Source organism: Lucilia sericata, unplaced genomic scaffold (genome assembly GCF_015586225.1).
Source record: "Lucilia sericata isolate MDLA Ls3-8-SP2 unplaced genomic scaffold, ASM1558622v1 Contig000024F_arrow, whole genome shotgun sequence".
Lineage (NCBI taxonomy): Eukaryota > Metazoa > Arthropoda > Insecta > Diptera > Calliphoridae > Lucilia > Lucilia sericata.
This window is the reverse complement of record NW_023994062.1, coordinates 878038-891689: the sequence shown is the minus strand read 5'-3', so window position 1 is coordinate 891689 and position 13652 is coordinate 878038. Positions and strand designations below refer to the sequence as shown.

At 32.6% G+C, this 13652-nt stretch overlaps 1 protein-coding gene across 3 annotated transcripts in view; it reads right to left on the bottom strand.

The window, feature by feature from the left end:
• The window catches only part of LOC119609552 (probable G-protein coupled receptor Mth-like 14), an 81889-nt gene that overhangs the window by 50503 nt on the left and 17734 nt on the right, over positions 1-13652 (bottom strand). For all 3 annotated transcript variants that reach the window (XM_037964389.1, XM_037964397.1, XM_037964407.1), the window contains exon 2: positions 1666-1956. In XM_037964389.1, coding sequence (XP_037820317.1) covers positions 1666-1956 — 291 coding nt within the window. The remainder of the gene's footprint in view (positions 1-1665; positions 1957-13652) is intronic.

Genomic DNA, 13652 nt, shown 5'->3' with positions numbered 1-13652 from the left:
GTTGAAAGTTGCTGAACTTTTCGCGGCAGACGCGTTACAAACTATAATGTGTAACTTGTTAAATAAAAATACATTTTTTGACAGAATCCTATAACGCTTTGCTGCGTAAAACGCGTGTTGTGTCCTTCTACCTTTACTTTTAGACTTTCATATACGCTGACTGTCTAAACCCATAATAATTTTTTTACAGTATGCATATACCCTTTAGTTTGGAGTCATTTTATTAGTATACTTTTATTTTAAGTTGAATTTTGTTCTCTACTGCTTCACCAACACAAATAAATCTATGGTAGTATGTGTTTGAGCTCCACTGATATATTAGTAATAACAATTTCTTTAATAAGCTTTTTTGCTGAAATGTTCTCAATTCTTAAATCATGTACGAATCGAGTTCATATCAAGCCCATTATGGGATTAATTCATTTGAATCAAACCAGAAATTCTCAAAATAAGTACTTTGAAAGATCACTATGACCCAAAAGGTGCAGTAGCTTAAGTGGTTAGCGCGTTTGACTACTAAGTATTACTTGGCAATATCGGCCTGGGTTCGATCCCCAGCCGCCAGCAATCAACAATTTCTGGTAATTATTAAGTTTCTATTAAAACTAATATTTATACTATATATACTTAGCTTAAATTAATTCGCCTACTTAACACCAGAAGCGCTGCAACTCCGTACTAAAAACAATCATAAGGCGCAACTACAGTGTCGTAATTAATAAAAATAAGCTTTCCTTCTTCTTTCACCACCTTTCCTTTCCCTTTCCAAAGAAATTAACACGGTTTATACTTAAGGGTCCTTCAGACGATCACACTTTACGTACGACAAGTCTAATGTTTCACTTTTTTTGTATGTGTTTGCATAAAAATACATCTCTGATCTAATGCGACTTGCTTGTGTTTTGATTCATTTCAAAAAATGAAGAGAGCCATACGACTGTCAAATTTTCCATCCGTATTTTCTCTCAATGTATGATGGTTTCATCTCATCTACACAACATTTTGACAGATCATATTTCTTGTGTGCTCGTGTGAAGGGGGTTTTATAGGCATTAATTGCCTTAGTTTTACTTATCTTTTAAAAAACAGACAGAAATTAGAATTTTCGCACTGTGTTCCAATCCGTAATTCAATCAAGAATTTTGTTCTTGGTTTTAGGAAAACCGTTATTACAAACCGCTCCGAATTGATTTGAGTACGGATTACTCAATTATTTTTTTTGCTTATGTGTTCCAAACATTTCTATACTTTTTAAAAATGACACTAACAAAGCCCAAATATTCGTTTACACACGATTTTAGCAATATTTTGTACAGATTTTATATTTATACCTAGCCGAAGAATGAAATGCCTCATTTCTGCTTTCTTTGCCACGATTATACAAACAGATAAATACTATGGAAGTAGATAGTTTTTAAAGTTTAAGATGCAAAATCGTGTAAATATTGAAACTTAAATGTTAAAATGTTCTATAATATGAAATAAGTCTATAAAAAAAGAAGATACTACATAAAACATACTTATACCTCGTTAAAACTAAAAAATTAAATTTTAATATATTTTTTTATTTAATTTAAAAATATTACGAGCCATGTCATATTTGGTGTCTGAGTCAGTATGTGTAAGATGTAGATTATTGCAGTGGATTTTAACATATATACATACGTATTACAAGGATTTCCAATTTCTAAGGGCAGTGTATACTCGGTCTCCATATCTTCAATGCAATTGTCGAACAGTGTTACGTTAATGAGATTTGGTGTAAATTGTAGGTTTGCCGATCCACACATTGCACCGCTTTGATTCTCTTCACTCATGCTTAAGCTTTCGCCAATGGGGCAACATTTCTTTAAGCGCGAATTTTTATGTCGATAAATGTTCTTGCGTTTTTGTCTTTGAGAACAGTCTTTTGGGAAATTATCCAATTCTAAGACTGGTGTTGTCGTCTCAGTATATCTGAAATATAAGAATACGTAATAAGCACATCTATTTAAATAAATCCTAAAACCAACAGTAATGATGTGAGGATATTTATTTTGTTATACTACAGTGTTTATCATTCAAGAGTGTTATATTCAGCTATGCCGAATCTTATATACCCACCATCAAAATACGTTCCAAAAATTTAAAGAGAATTTGTGAAGGTTATTTGTTGAATGTTACCTTATGTAAAGTGGTCTATATACCTTAGAGTGCTCCAAAAAAACGAAGTTGCGAATTTTGCCCGTCCCCCCTCTAGAATTGTTCTTTGGGTTGTAAAACTATGTCATACAAAAAATTAAGCTGATAGGATAACGTTAACAGGTGCCCCAACGGCTCTGAAGTTTCCAAGTGCATTTACAAGGGGAAAATATCGATTTTTTCAGTTTTTGGTACACAGAGTAAGCATTTCGGAAAGATATAAAACACAAAAATTGCTTGAAAACTTTAAAAGTTATAGCAAATTCCCCAAGCCACTAACGTGTCTCACAGCAAATAAATTCGAAATGTGACAAAAAAAATACTTTTTTGGGATATATTCTAAAAAAAACATTTTGTTTTAACATCTAGAGTTACTCGAATATTAGTTTTTGCCCTTATAAGATAACTCTAACTCGTTCTCAGCTATGGTCAAAAAAGTTTGATTTTTTCAACGGCCATTTCAAATCTCCAATTTCAGTTTTTTTGAAACTTTGTTAAACAAATTTTAAAATTTTTAGGAGATCTCATGGGGATAGATAAGACTATTAAATAGATAAGGCTATTAAACGCTAAAAAAGCTGTACCTGCGATTTGAACTCGGCGGATTTCGGGAAAATCGCATTTTTTTAATATTTTAGAGAATACGTATTAATTATTTACTGTTGCACATTTTACATAAATTATTATCAGAATGTTATAGTCTAGATAATATAAAATATATATCCGAAGTTTTATTAAAAGCGGAAATTCTTAACCCAGAAACTATGGATGGAGTTCAAAGGTCAAATTTTGCAATATTTGTGAATTTTTAGTGTACCATATCGAAATAATATTTATTTGTCGGCCATATTTACCAAAAATGACTGAAATTTATCGTATATAGTCCGATATTTAAAATAGAGTGAAAAAGGGTAGATTAACCCCTTAAGGTACTTGGGAATAATTTAACACCAAAGTTCAAAAATTCGAAAAAGCACTATCTATTTGAATAATGCTCTATATAATTAGAGGAATAACAGAAATAAAACAAAAAATTCTATATTTAGTATAAAAAATTATACCTTAACCCTTTTTGACTATGGAGTAAACTTGAGGTGCACATTTTTAAAAGAAAAATTTTGTTTTTAAAACTGATAATTTACGTAATCCTTTTTTACGGTCGATTTTCAATGTAATATGTCTAAAAATACAAACTTTATATTGTCAAAAAGGGTTAATTCATAAGTTTTTATACTTAATATAGAATTTTTTGTTTCATTTCTGTAATTCCTTTAATTATATAGATCATTATTCAAATAGAGAGTGTTATTTCGAATTTTTGAACTTTGGTGTTAAATTGTTCACTATATTCTAAATATCGGACTATATACGATAAAGTCCAGTCATTTTTGGTAAATATGGCCGACAAATAAATATTATTTCGATATGGTACACTAAAAATTCCGAAATATTGCAAAATTTGACCTTTGAACTCCACAGTTTATGGGTTAAGAATGTCCGATTTTAATAAAACTTCGGATATATATTTTATATTATCTGGACTATAATGTTCTGATTATACTTTATGTAAAATGTGCAACAGTAAAGAATTAATACGTATTCTCTAAAATATTAAAAAAATGCGATTTTCCCGATATCCACCGAGTTCAAATCGCAGGTACAGGTAAACTGTAAGAAATATTGATCTAATTTTTTACCGTTTATTAGCCTTATCTATTGACCATAAATCCCCATGAGATCTCCCAAAAATTTTTAAATTTGTTTAACAAAGTTTCAAGAAAACTAAAATTGGAGAGTTGAAAAGGCCGTTGAAAAAATCAAACTTTTTTGGCCATAGCTGAGAACGAGTTAGCGTTATCTTATAAGGGCAAAAACTAATATTCGAATAATTCTAGATATATTTTAAGTAACAAAATGTTTTTTTTAGAATATATGCCAAAAAAAAGTATTTTTTTTTGTCACATTTCGAATTTATTTGCTGTGAGACACGTTAATGGCCTGAGGAATTTGCTATAACTTTTAAAGTTTTCAAGCAATTTTTGTGTTTTATATCTTTCCTAAATGCTTACTCTATGCACATTACAATTTCTTTACAATAAAGTTCAAAACTTATTACTAAATGAAAAAAATCGATATTTTCCCCTTGTAAATGCACTTGGAAACTTCAGAGCCGTTGCGGCACCTGTTAACGTTATCCAATCACCCTAAATTTTTGTACGACATAGTTTTACAACCCATAGAACAATTCTAGAGGGGGAATGCCTGTCAGACAAAATTTTTTTTCCTTCATACAAGCTTGAATCACTCTAATATATATAAATCGATAATTTTGTTGTTTGTTACCACGTTATACTCAATTATTTATTTATTTGATTTATGCTGAATTTTTCGGAAAGAACCGAACTCTACAGAATTCGAAAGAGTCATAAAAGTTTTAAAACAAAACACTATATTATAATAATAACAATAAATAAAATGAAAGATTTAACTGATTTTCTATTACTGTACATATATATGAGGTAAGGAAAATTATGAACCGATCCACACAATATGTAGTAGAGGGATTTTGGATTCTATAAAAATTATTTAAATGAAAAAAATGAAAAAAATCGATATTTTCCCCTTGTAAATGCACTTGGAAACTTCAGAGCCGTTGCGGCACCTGTTAACGTTATCCAATCACCCTAAATTTTTGTACGACATAGTTTTACAACCCATAGAACAATTCTAGAGGGGGAATGCCTGTCAGACAAAATTTTTTTTCCTTCATACAAGCTTGAATCACTCTAATATATATAAATCGATAATTTTGTTGTTTGTTACCACGTTATACTCAATTATTTATTTATTTGATTTATGCTGAATTTTTCGGAAAGAACCGAACTCTACAGAATTCGAAAGAGTCATAAAAGTTTTAAAACAAAACACTATATTATAATAATAACAATAAATAAAATGAAAGATTTAACTGATTTTCTATTACTGTACATATATATGAGGTAAGGAAAATTATGAACCGATCCACACAATATGTAGTAGAGGGATTTTGGATTCTATAAAAATTATTTATATCGATTTTTACCGCTATACGTACTTCCTAATGTTAAGTATAAAACATATTTTTGTCGAATTTCATTGATACAATGGTAATTGTAAGCCAATGGTGAGCGTTAAGGTAATTTTCTGAAGGGACTTTCTAAGGGTAGTAGAGTCAATTATGTACCTATGTCCGCCATAATTTTTTCTTGGATCAGCACTCAGGGGATGACTCGTACTTATGTAGCGTTTTGGAACTAGGAATATAGTTTGTGGGAGGTAGGATAGAGGAAGTGGTATTCGTGGACATCAGATTTAAATCTTTTGCTAAAAACAGTGTGCTTCGTTACCATAAAAACAATATAATATATAAATTTCATTGATGCAATGGTAATTGTAAACCAATGGTGAGCGTTAAGGTAATTTTTTGAAGGGTAGTGAGTCAATTATGTACCTATGTCCGCCATACCTTTTTATTATATATAAAGATTATAACCATTTTTATGCATTTGTTTTGTTTAAATATAAACAAACCAAATTAAAAGTTTTGAGAAAAAAATTGATTAATGTTATATGAATGATTTATTTTCTTATTAAAATGAGAAAATTACGTATTTAACTCCCATGTGAAAACTTCTGAACATTTTCGAGTAATTTTGTTGACAACCAATTCCAGTTCTCTATGTATTTTGAAAATAATCACAATATTCTTTTAATTTAATAACGTTAAAAGATAAATCTTTTTGAAATCTTGTACGTATAACAACGTTAAATTATTATTAATAGGAGTATTTTGCAACAAAATTAACTATTGAACATTTTCTTATTTATTTATTTACAAAGTTGATAAACATAATTATTTTTTTCTTATTTTTACTTATTTTTATTGCTATTATTACATATCTAATACTTATAGCATTATATATAACTTACATATACACTATGAAAAGGAGGCATTTCAAGATTACCTAAAAAAACTGCTGGCCAATTGGAATATTGTGAAATATTCATCTATCCAATATTACCTAGATTAGAGTCTTTTTCACAAAATATAACCTTTTAACATTTTTCTGGGATTTTATTTACAAATTTGTAAACAATAAAATTATAAATTTTAGGTTTTATTTTAAAAGAAATCAATAATTAGTTTTCGATATTAATCTTAAATTAACGAAAAAAGCTGAGATCTGAGAAAAAATGTTTAAAATTTTTGTTGGTTAGTTTACAATAAATATCTTATACTTGTCAATGGTTAAATGAAGGTATTTTAAGCTATTTGACTTTTATGAATTAATAAAATTTGATTTAATTCACAAAAATAAATTTTGATCATGGTTTTGAAAATTAAGATGACATATGGAAATAGATGATAGAATGACATATGGAAATAGATGACAGAAAGAGGACATAAATTTTAAAGATGACATCCAGTTAAAATATATGATTGTCCTCTAAAAAAGAGGACGTATGCTTTGGATAGAGGAAGTGGTGTTCGTGGACATTAGATTTAAATCTTCTGATACCATAAAAACAATATAAATAAAAAACCCTGTATGATTTATCTTACTAACTTTTTTAGTCCGCTACTCCAGGAAAATTAGGCCAAAAATGAACAATCTGGGGAATTTCAGATAGCTAAATGAAAATTTGCTCATAGCTTCTTCTAAGCATAATTAGTATGTGATTAAAAGTCACAGAAAATATAACGCAATTAAGTGTTATATATCTAATAAAATTTCACGTATGCTGATACATATTAAGTACGTTAGATAATTATATCTAGCATAAAACCTGGGACAAAATAGAGTTTAAAATATTAAAATAAAATACTAAACATAACGTTCGGTGAAATTGTATGAAGTTTATAATGTAACAATTTCAATTAATAACATTAAATAATTCTGTGTAAAAATTTTAAAAACTTAAAAATTTTCCGAAAAGTTACGACATTTGTAATAATTTTGGAGTTGTATACACATTTGTTTTATGTCATTGAAATCGTCTCCCAAAGACCTTTCATATGATATTAAATATGGTTTATTTGCCAGAAATAGGACCTTTTTATCCTTTGATCCAGCTCACCAGACGTTAGGACAAACATTTTGAGAAATGGTATCTTAGAATGAACTAAATTTTAATTTTCGACGGGAACATCATATTGGGTTTGTGCTGATGTTTGTAACGCATAATAATATTGGTCCTATACCCACCTTAAAGTATACTAATCGGCTTAGAATCATTGTCTGAGTTGATTTAGCTATGTCCGTCCGTCCATGTGAACCTTGTAATCAAACTACTGGTGGCAATTTTGAAGATAATTCAATGAAATAGCACGTGATCTTCTATTGTCGCAGGGACGAAGCCTATTGAAAATGGTTAAGATCGGTCCATTATTTCACCTAGCCCCCATACAACTGATCCCCTGAATAGGGCTTGTAAACCTTGTAATCAAACTACAGGCCGCAGTTTTGAAGATAATTGAATTAAATTTGGCAATTCTACGGTACCGAAGACAAAGCTTATTGAAAATAGTTAACATCGATCCATTTTCTCACCTAGCCCCCATAAAACTGAACCCCCGAATAGGGCTTATAAACCTTGTAATCAAACTGCAGGTCGCAATTTTGAAGATAATTCAGTGAAATTTGGCAGATGATGGTACTGGAGACGAAGCCTATTGAAAATGGTTATTATTTCACCTAGCCCCCATACAACTGAACCCGACTAATAGGGATTTTTAGTTCATAATTATGTTTAATATACTCGTATCTCGACAAAAAGCTGCAAAAACAAGTTCTATACTAGCCTTGATGACCCTAATGAATTTTGTAATAATAGGGTGTCATTCCTTCACGAAGGGTAGTCATATTGTCGCGATGTGAAGGCTTAAGTGCAATGAATCTCATGGGCCATGCTGACGGAGACAGTTTTGCTTGAGCTGGCTGCCTCCTAGGGGTCACCCTTGTCAGACGGGTCATGAGACGAGCAAGAAACTAAGAACTATTCCTTCCACCTAACAGATGTCTGTTTCCCATATTGTTAGAAACGATCTGTTGATTTGCTTCTCCTGTCACTGAGACAGGACAATCAACAGAAAGTCCGGTCGAATCCTTTGGATTCACGCACTTAAGTGTGCAAGTCCCGAAATCCATCAAGCGTCTGTTCCAGATTGGACGACTTGATGGTCTGTTTGCTCCCAGTGGGACGGCAGTTTCTAGTCATGGCAGAAGGCCAAAAATGCAACAACGATTTCCCCCCCACAAGAATGTCAGAGAAAGAAGAATGCCCCCCGTATCCGGTCCGGGGCTTGATAATATCCGGAGACCCTATTCTCACAGTGGCGACACCGGACTGTGGTGAATCGAATGCTACTGGCGTCCGGACTAGTCTGGTGGTAGCACCAGGCTTGACTACTCCGCGAGCTTCTGGAGCAACAAACACCGCAAGTAGCCGGCTCAAGCTGGCCTTTCAGTAAGGTAGCTAGAAACCGACTGGTAAGGGCTATTGTTGACCGAAGCAACAGCGACGGACCCATCACCCAGGAAAAATTAGGGGCTATCCATCAGAAGATGCTAGCCGTGTACTGGAAGATCCTAAAGGAGAATCCAGGACCCGCCCCCCAAATGATGACGCTGGTTGGTTCCAGGGTCACATCAAGCTAGCTATTCAGTCCCTTGGGGAAGTGTGGCCAGGTGCAAGGCTGGACGTGATCCCGATAAGCGAAATTCCTCGCAGACCGAGATCAATTGCCACCATCCCAACAGAGCCACATGACCCGGCGGAAATTCTAGCGTTCCTCCAAAGCGGAAATCCTCATCTACCTACCCATGATTGGAAGGTGCTGAAGGTTTCCGCCCCGATGGGAACCGTCAGAAATTGGACTGTTGTCCTTAATAAGGAAACGTTTGCGCCATTGCGTGAATGCGAATGTAAAGTTTACTATGTTTCTGATAGTATATCCCTACGTATTTATCGTAGTGATGCCAAACGTAGCGCCGCTGTCTCTGGTACCAAACTGGAGGCTCCGCCCAAGGCCGAAAATGTAAAGGCCGACGATCCCGCTGGTTCTGAGAACCAAGAAGACTCCCAGTCTACCACAGGTCTAATGGGTGATCTTCTTGGCAATCTGAAGATAGCAGAGGATGGAGACACTTCGCAGGATTCCGATCCTAAGGACGTCGACGTCACTGTCGTGTACGATCCTGATCTTGGTGATAGTGAAGGTAACTCAGATTAACCTTCACCACTCCAAGGCAGCATCAGGTGCTTTGCTCCTTCGGATGGCTGACAGAGGGGAGGAGCTCATCTTGGTCCAAGACCCGTGGACCCACCATGGCAAAATCCTTGGACTATCTCTCAGAGGTTACAAACTTCTGTATTCAAATCCTGTTTAATTCACTTTCCATTAGAATTTAATATGTCAGTCGTTAACAGAGGTTCAGAATCTACTTTTATTGTGACAAACAGAAAAGAAGTTCTGGATGTTACAGCTATTAGTACAAACTACATAGAACTGATCAAAGAATGGAATGTTTCCAATGACTGCTCCTTCTCTGATCACCGCTACCTGGACTTCGACATAGTGGTCCAGGTCAAAGTTACAAAACCCTTTCTGAATAGAAGGAAAACAAATTGAGAGAAGCACAAAGCTTCTCTGTGCACTACTCTTCCCTCTGCTACGAAAGTAGAATGCAAAAGGGATATTGATTTAGCTGCAAATTGGATTGCTAGTTCTCTGAGCGTTGCCACGAAGAGAGCCTGCAAGCTATCCAGTTGCTTAAATAAGGACAAACCTCCGTAGTGGAGTCCTGACATAGCGAGCAAAAGAAGAATATGCCGCCGGTCCTTTAACGAGGCTAAGAGATCAGGAAACTGGTCCCTTTATAAGGCAAACGTTAATAAATTTAAAAATTTGGTTCGGAATACGAAATGGAATTCGTGGAGGGTTTTCTGTAGCAATATTAAAAGCTCTTTCGAAACCAGCCGTCTCCGTAAAATTTTGTCAAAGTCCCCTTTTGTACCTAGCTATATACAGAAAATGGACGGGAGCTGGACTTCATGTAGTCAGGAGACCTTAGAGCATCCCGTTAATACTCACTTTCCCGGTTGTATCTCAATATGTGATTCGAATAATTCTTCAACTTCAATACGTACTGCAACACGAGTACCTATTGAATATGACATTATCCGATGGACAATTAAAAGCTTTGATCCTTACAAAGCGACCGGCCCTGATGGTATTATCCCTGCTGATCTTCAACACAATATAGATCTTGTAGTTCCTTGGCTGCGGAACTTATACACAGCCTGTCTTTCTTGGTCATATATTCCTATTCAATGAGCCAAGTGCAGTGTGATTTTTATTCCCAAGGGGGGTAATACTTCACACACTAAGGCAAAAGATTACATAACTTAAATAAGTCTGGCATCATTTATGCTGAATACATTGGAAAGAATAATCGATATCCACATAAGGACTTCGATAGACAAATCCTTTTTCTCTGCCTCTCAACATGCATATACAAAGGGTAAATCTGTTGAGACGGCTCTTCATACACTCGTTAGTCATATTGAAAAATCCATGGGGTATGGAAATTACACAATGGTTGCCTTTCTTGATATAGAAGCCGCTTTTAATAACGTCAAACCTGCATCTATCTGCCAATCTCTATCTCGGGCTGGGTTTGGCAGATCCGTTGTGGGCTTTTTATACCCTACACCACTATAGTGGGGAGGGTATTATACGTTTGTGCTGATATCTGTAACACACAAAAATATTGGTCCTACACCCACCTTAAAGTATACCGATCGACTCAGAATCACTTTTTGAGTCGATTAAGACATGTCCGTCCGTCCTGCTGGCTGTCCATGTAAACCTTGTGCGCAAGGTACAGGCCGCAATTTTCAAGATAATTTGATGAAATTTGGGCCAAGTATGTTTTTTGGCACAAGGACGAAGCCTATTGAAAATAGTTGAAATCGGTCCATTATTTCACCCTAGCCCCCATACAAACCCCCCTTCAAAAAATGTCTTAAACGTCTAAAATTGACTTGTAACCATTTGTATCGCAATGAAACTCAACATAACTAACTATTATTTAAAAATATGTCCTTTTCCCAAATTTAATGATTATCGGCCCATGTTTGACCTATACTCCTATATAAAGCCTCATTTAAAAAAAAATTGTTTTTTATCAATAAATTGCTTAAATACTTAGGAATTAAGGTAAAATTCAACATAAAAGTTTCTTTATGAAAAATAAAAATTTTTAAAATATACTCATGGTGTAGGGTATTATATGGTCGGCCATGCCCGACTATACTTTCCTACTTGTTTTATTTATTTCATTTCATCTACAGAATCGTATTCTTACAGATTACTAAATTATTAATTATAATATTTAAATAACATTAACTTAAATAAATTCTTATTTACATTAAAATTTAAATGAGGAGCAAAGCTATTACATAAGCGTAAGCATCTTGCTATAGGCTCATTTTCCGCATAATTAGTTCTATGGACAGACTCCACAAACATGCGATTAGTCCTCAAATCCCTAGGTGGACAATATAATGTAAAATGTTCTTTAATTTCAGAATAATTTATTACATTAGATAAGACATTACCCCATGTCTATATTAGACAAATATTTATCACGGCACTTGACAAAACGTCGGCAGAAAAATTGTCAGTTTTTTGTTTATGTTAATACATAGGGGTAACAAAACGCTGATTTTATCACGACAACTCACAGATAGTTTTATTGAAATAATGCTATATTTTATAAAAACAATTAAAAATCAATTTTAATTGCACAAAAACAAAATTCTAAACAAATTTTACAATAAAATGACGTTTGTTATCAAGACAACGTTGTCTAAACAATTGTCTAGAAGTTGTCAAAGTTTGAAAATTATCAACATTGTTTAAGTCGCCATTTTTAAGTTGTGTATTGCTATTTGTGAAAAGTTGAAAAAGTGAATGAAAAGTGGTTTAAAAGTGTTATAAATTATATAATATATAAAAATATAACTATATCCTTAATATTTTAAACCTAAAAGTATTTTTTTATTTAAGTTTTCTTCCCATTGTTGTTGAAAAAAATTTTGTTAAATTTTGTTAACAAAAACCATATGATTTTGACACAATCTTAAATTATTCCAAAAGCAAAATACATGTTGATGTTGTAGATGTTGTTGTACAACAAGAGATGTCGCTATTTTATTAATATACTTTGGTTGCCAGTATATAATTTTCCATATGCAAAAAATGTTGTATTTAATAATCTGTTAGACAATGTTTACATTAATAAGGTGAAATCATTTCAACAGCTGATTATTTTTTTTGCAAATTTAGCCCGAAGCTATCAAACTCCATCCAAAAAAAATGCTCTCTCAAACCCGACGCTGTCAAACTACATATATAAACAATTTCATGAATTCGCCGCAAAATTAAATGACTTCACCCATGGCGAAACGAATAAGGTGAAGTCATTTCAACAGCTGATTGTTTTTTGTCCTTGGAAATTTAGCCGGAAGTTGTCAAACTCCATATAAAAATATTCTCTCTAAAACCCGACGCTGCACATTAGGGCAAAGGTACTTAAAACATGGAGATTAATAAACTACAAGGTTTTGATATAAGTGTTTGGTATCAATAAAAAAAGAATTTCTCCTTCATTACAAATCTATAAAAATATAATAACCCTTCGAACAATTTTAGAACATATATATCAAAAGATTAAAAAAATATATATGTTTTTGTATATCAACAATTATATTTAGGAATAATGGGACTTTTTTTCTTTATGCACATTTATATGTTCATTTAGGAGCAAATCCGACATACATCTTATCCTCTTTTAACGCTGAAAATAAAATTTTGTAAAAAGAGGATGAGGTGTAAACATTTTAAAATTCAGAAACAATATACATAATTCAGAAACAATATACATAACATAAACTGATTCATTACTTTACATATTTTTCTAAAAAGTTTAATAAAATGTCTCGTAAGGTATATGTAACTCTATACAAATAATTTTTCTGCAAAGATTTTCTCAATAAATATGATATATTTTAATAAATCTTTAGTTTTGTTTTGGAATAATCGAAGAATTAATTACTTCTTCATATAATTTAACTCAATGTGTTCTGGTCCTAGTTTAAAATGGGTTTTAAAAAAATACTTAAAAATGCACTATGGTAACTCTGGATTTATAAATTTTAATTGTAATACCGTGATATAGGATTTTAAAATTAATATAAATAAAATTTTAAATTAGGGGGAAATAGGTTTAACCGGTCTAGTTCTTAGATATGCAATTTGTGGCAACATTTTGATATTGAATGTGTTAATATCAGAGACAGTAACTGTTATAAGTTTTATTATAAAACTTAAAATTTAATAATTATTTTTCAAGCAAAATTTTTTT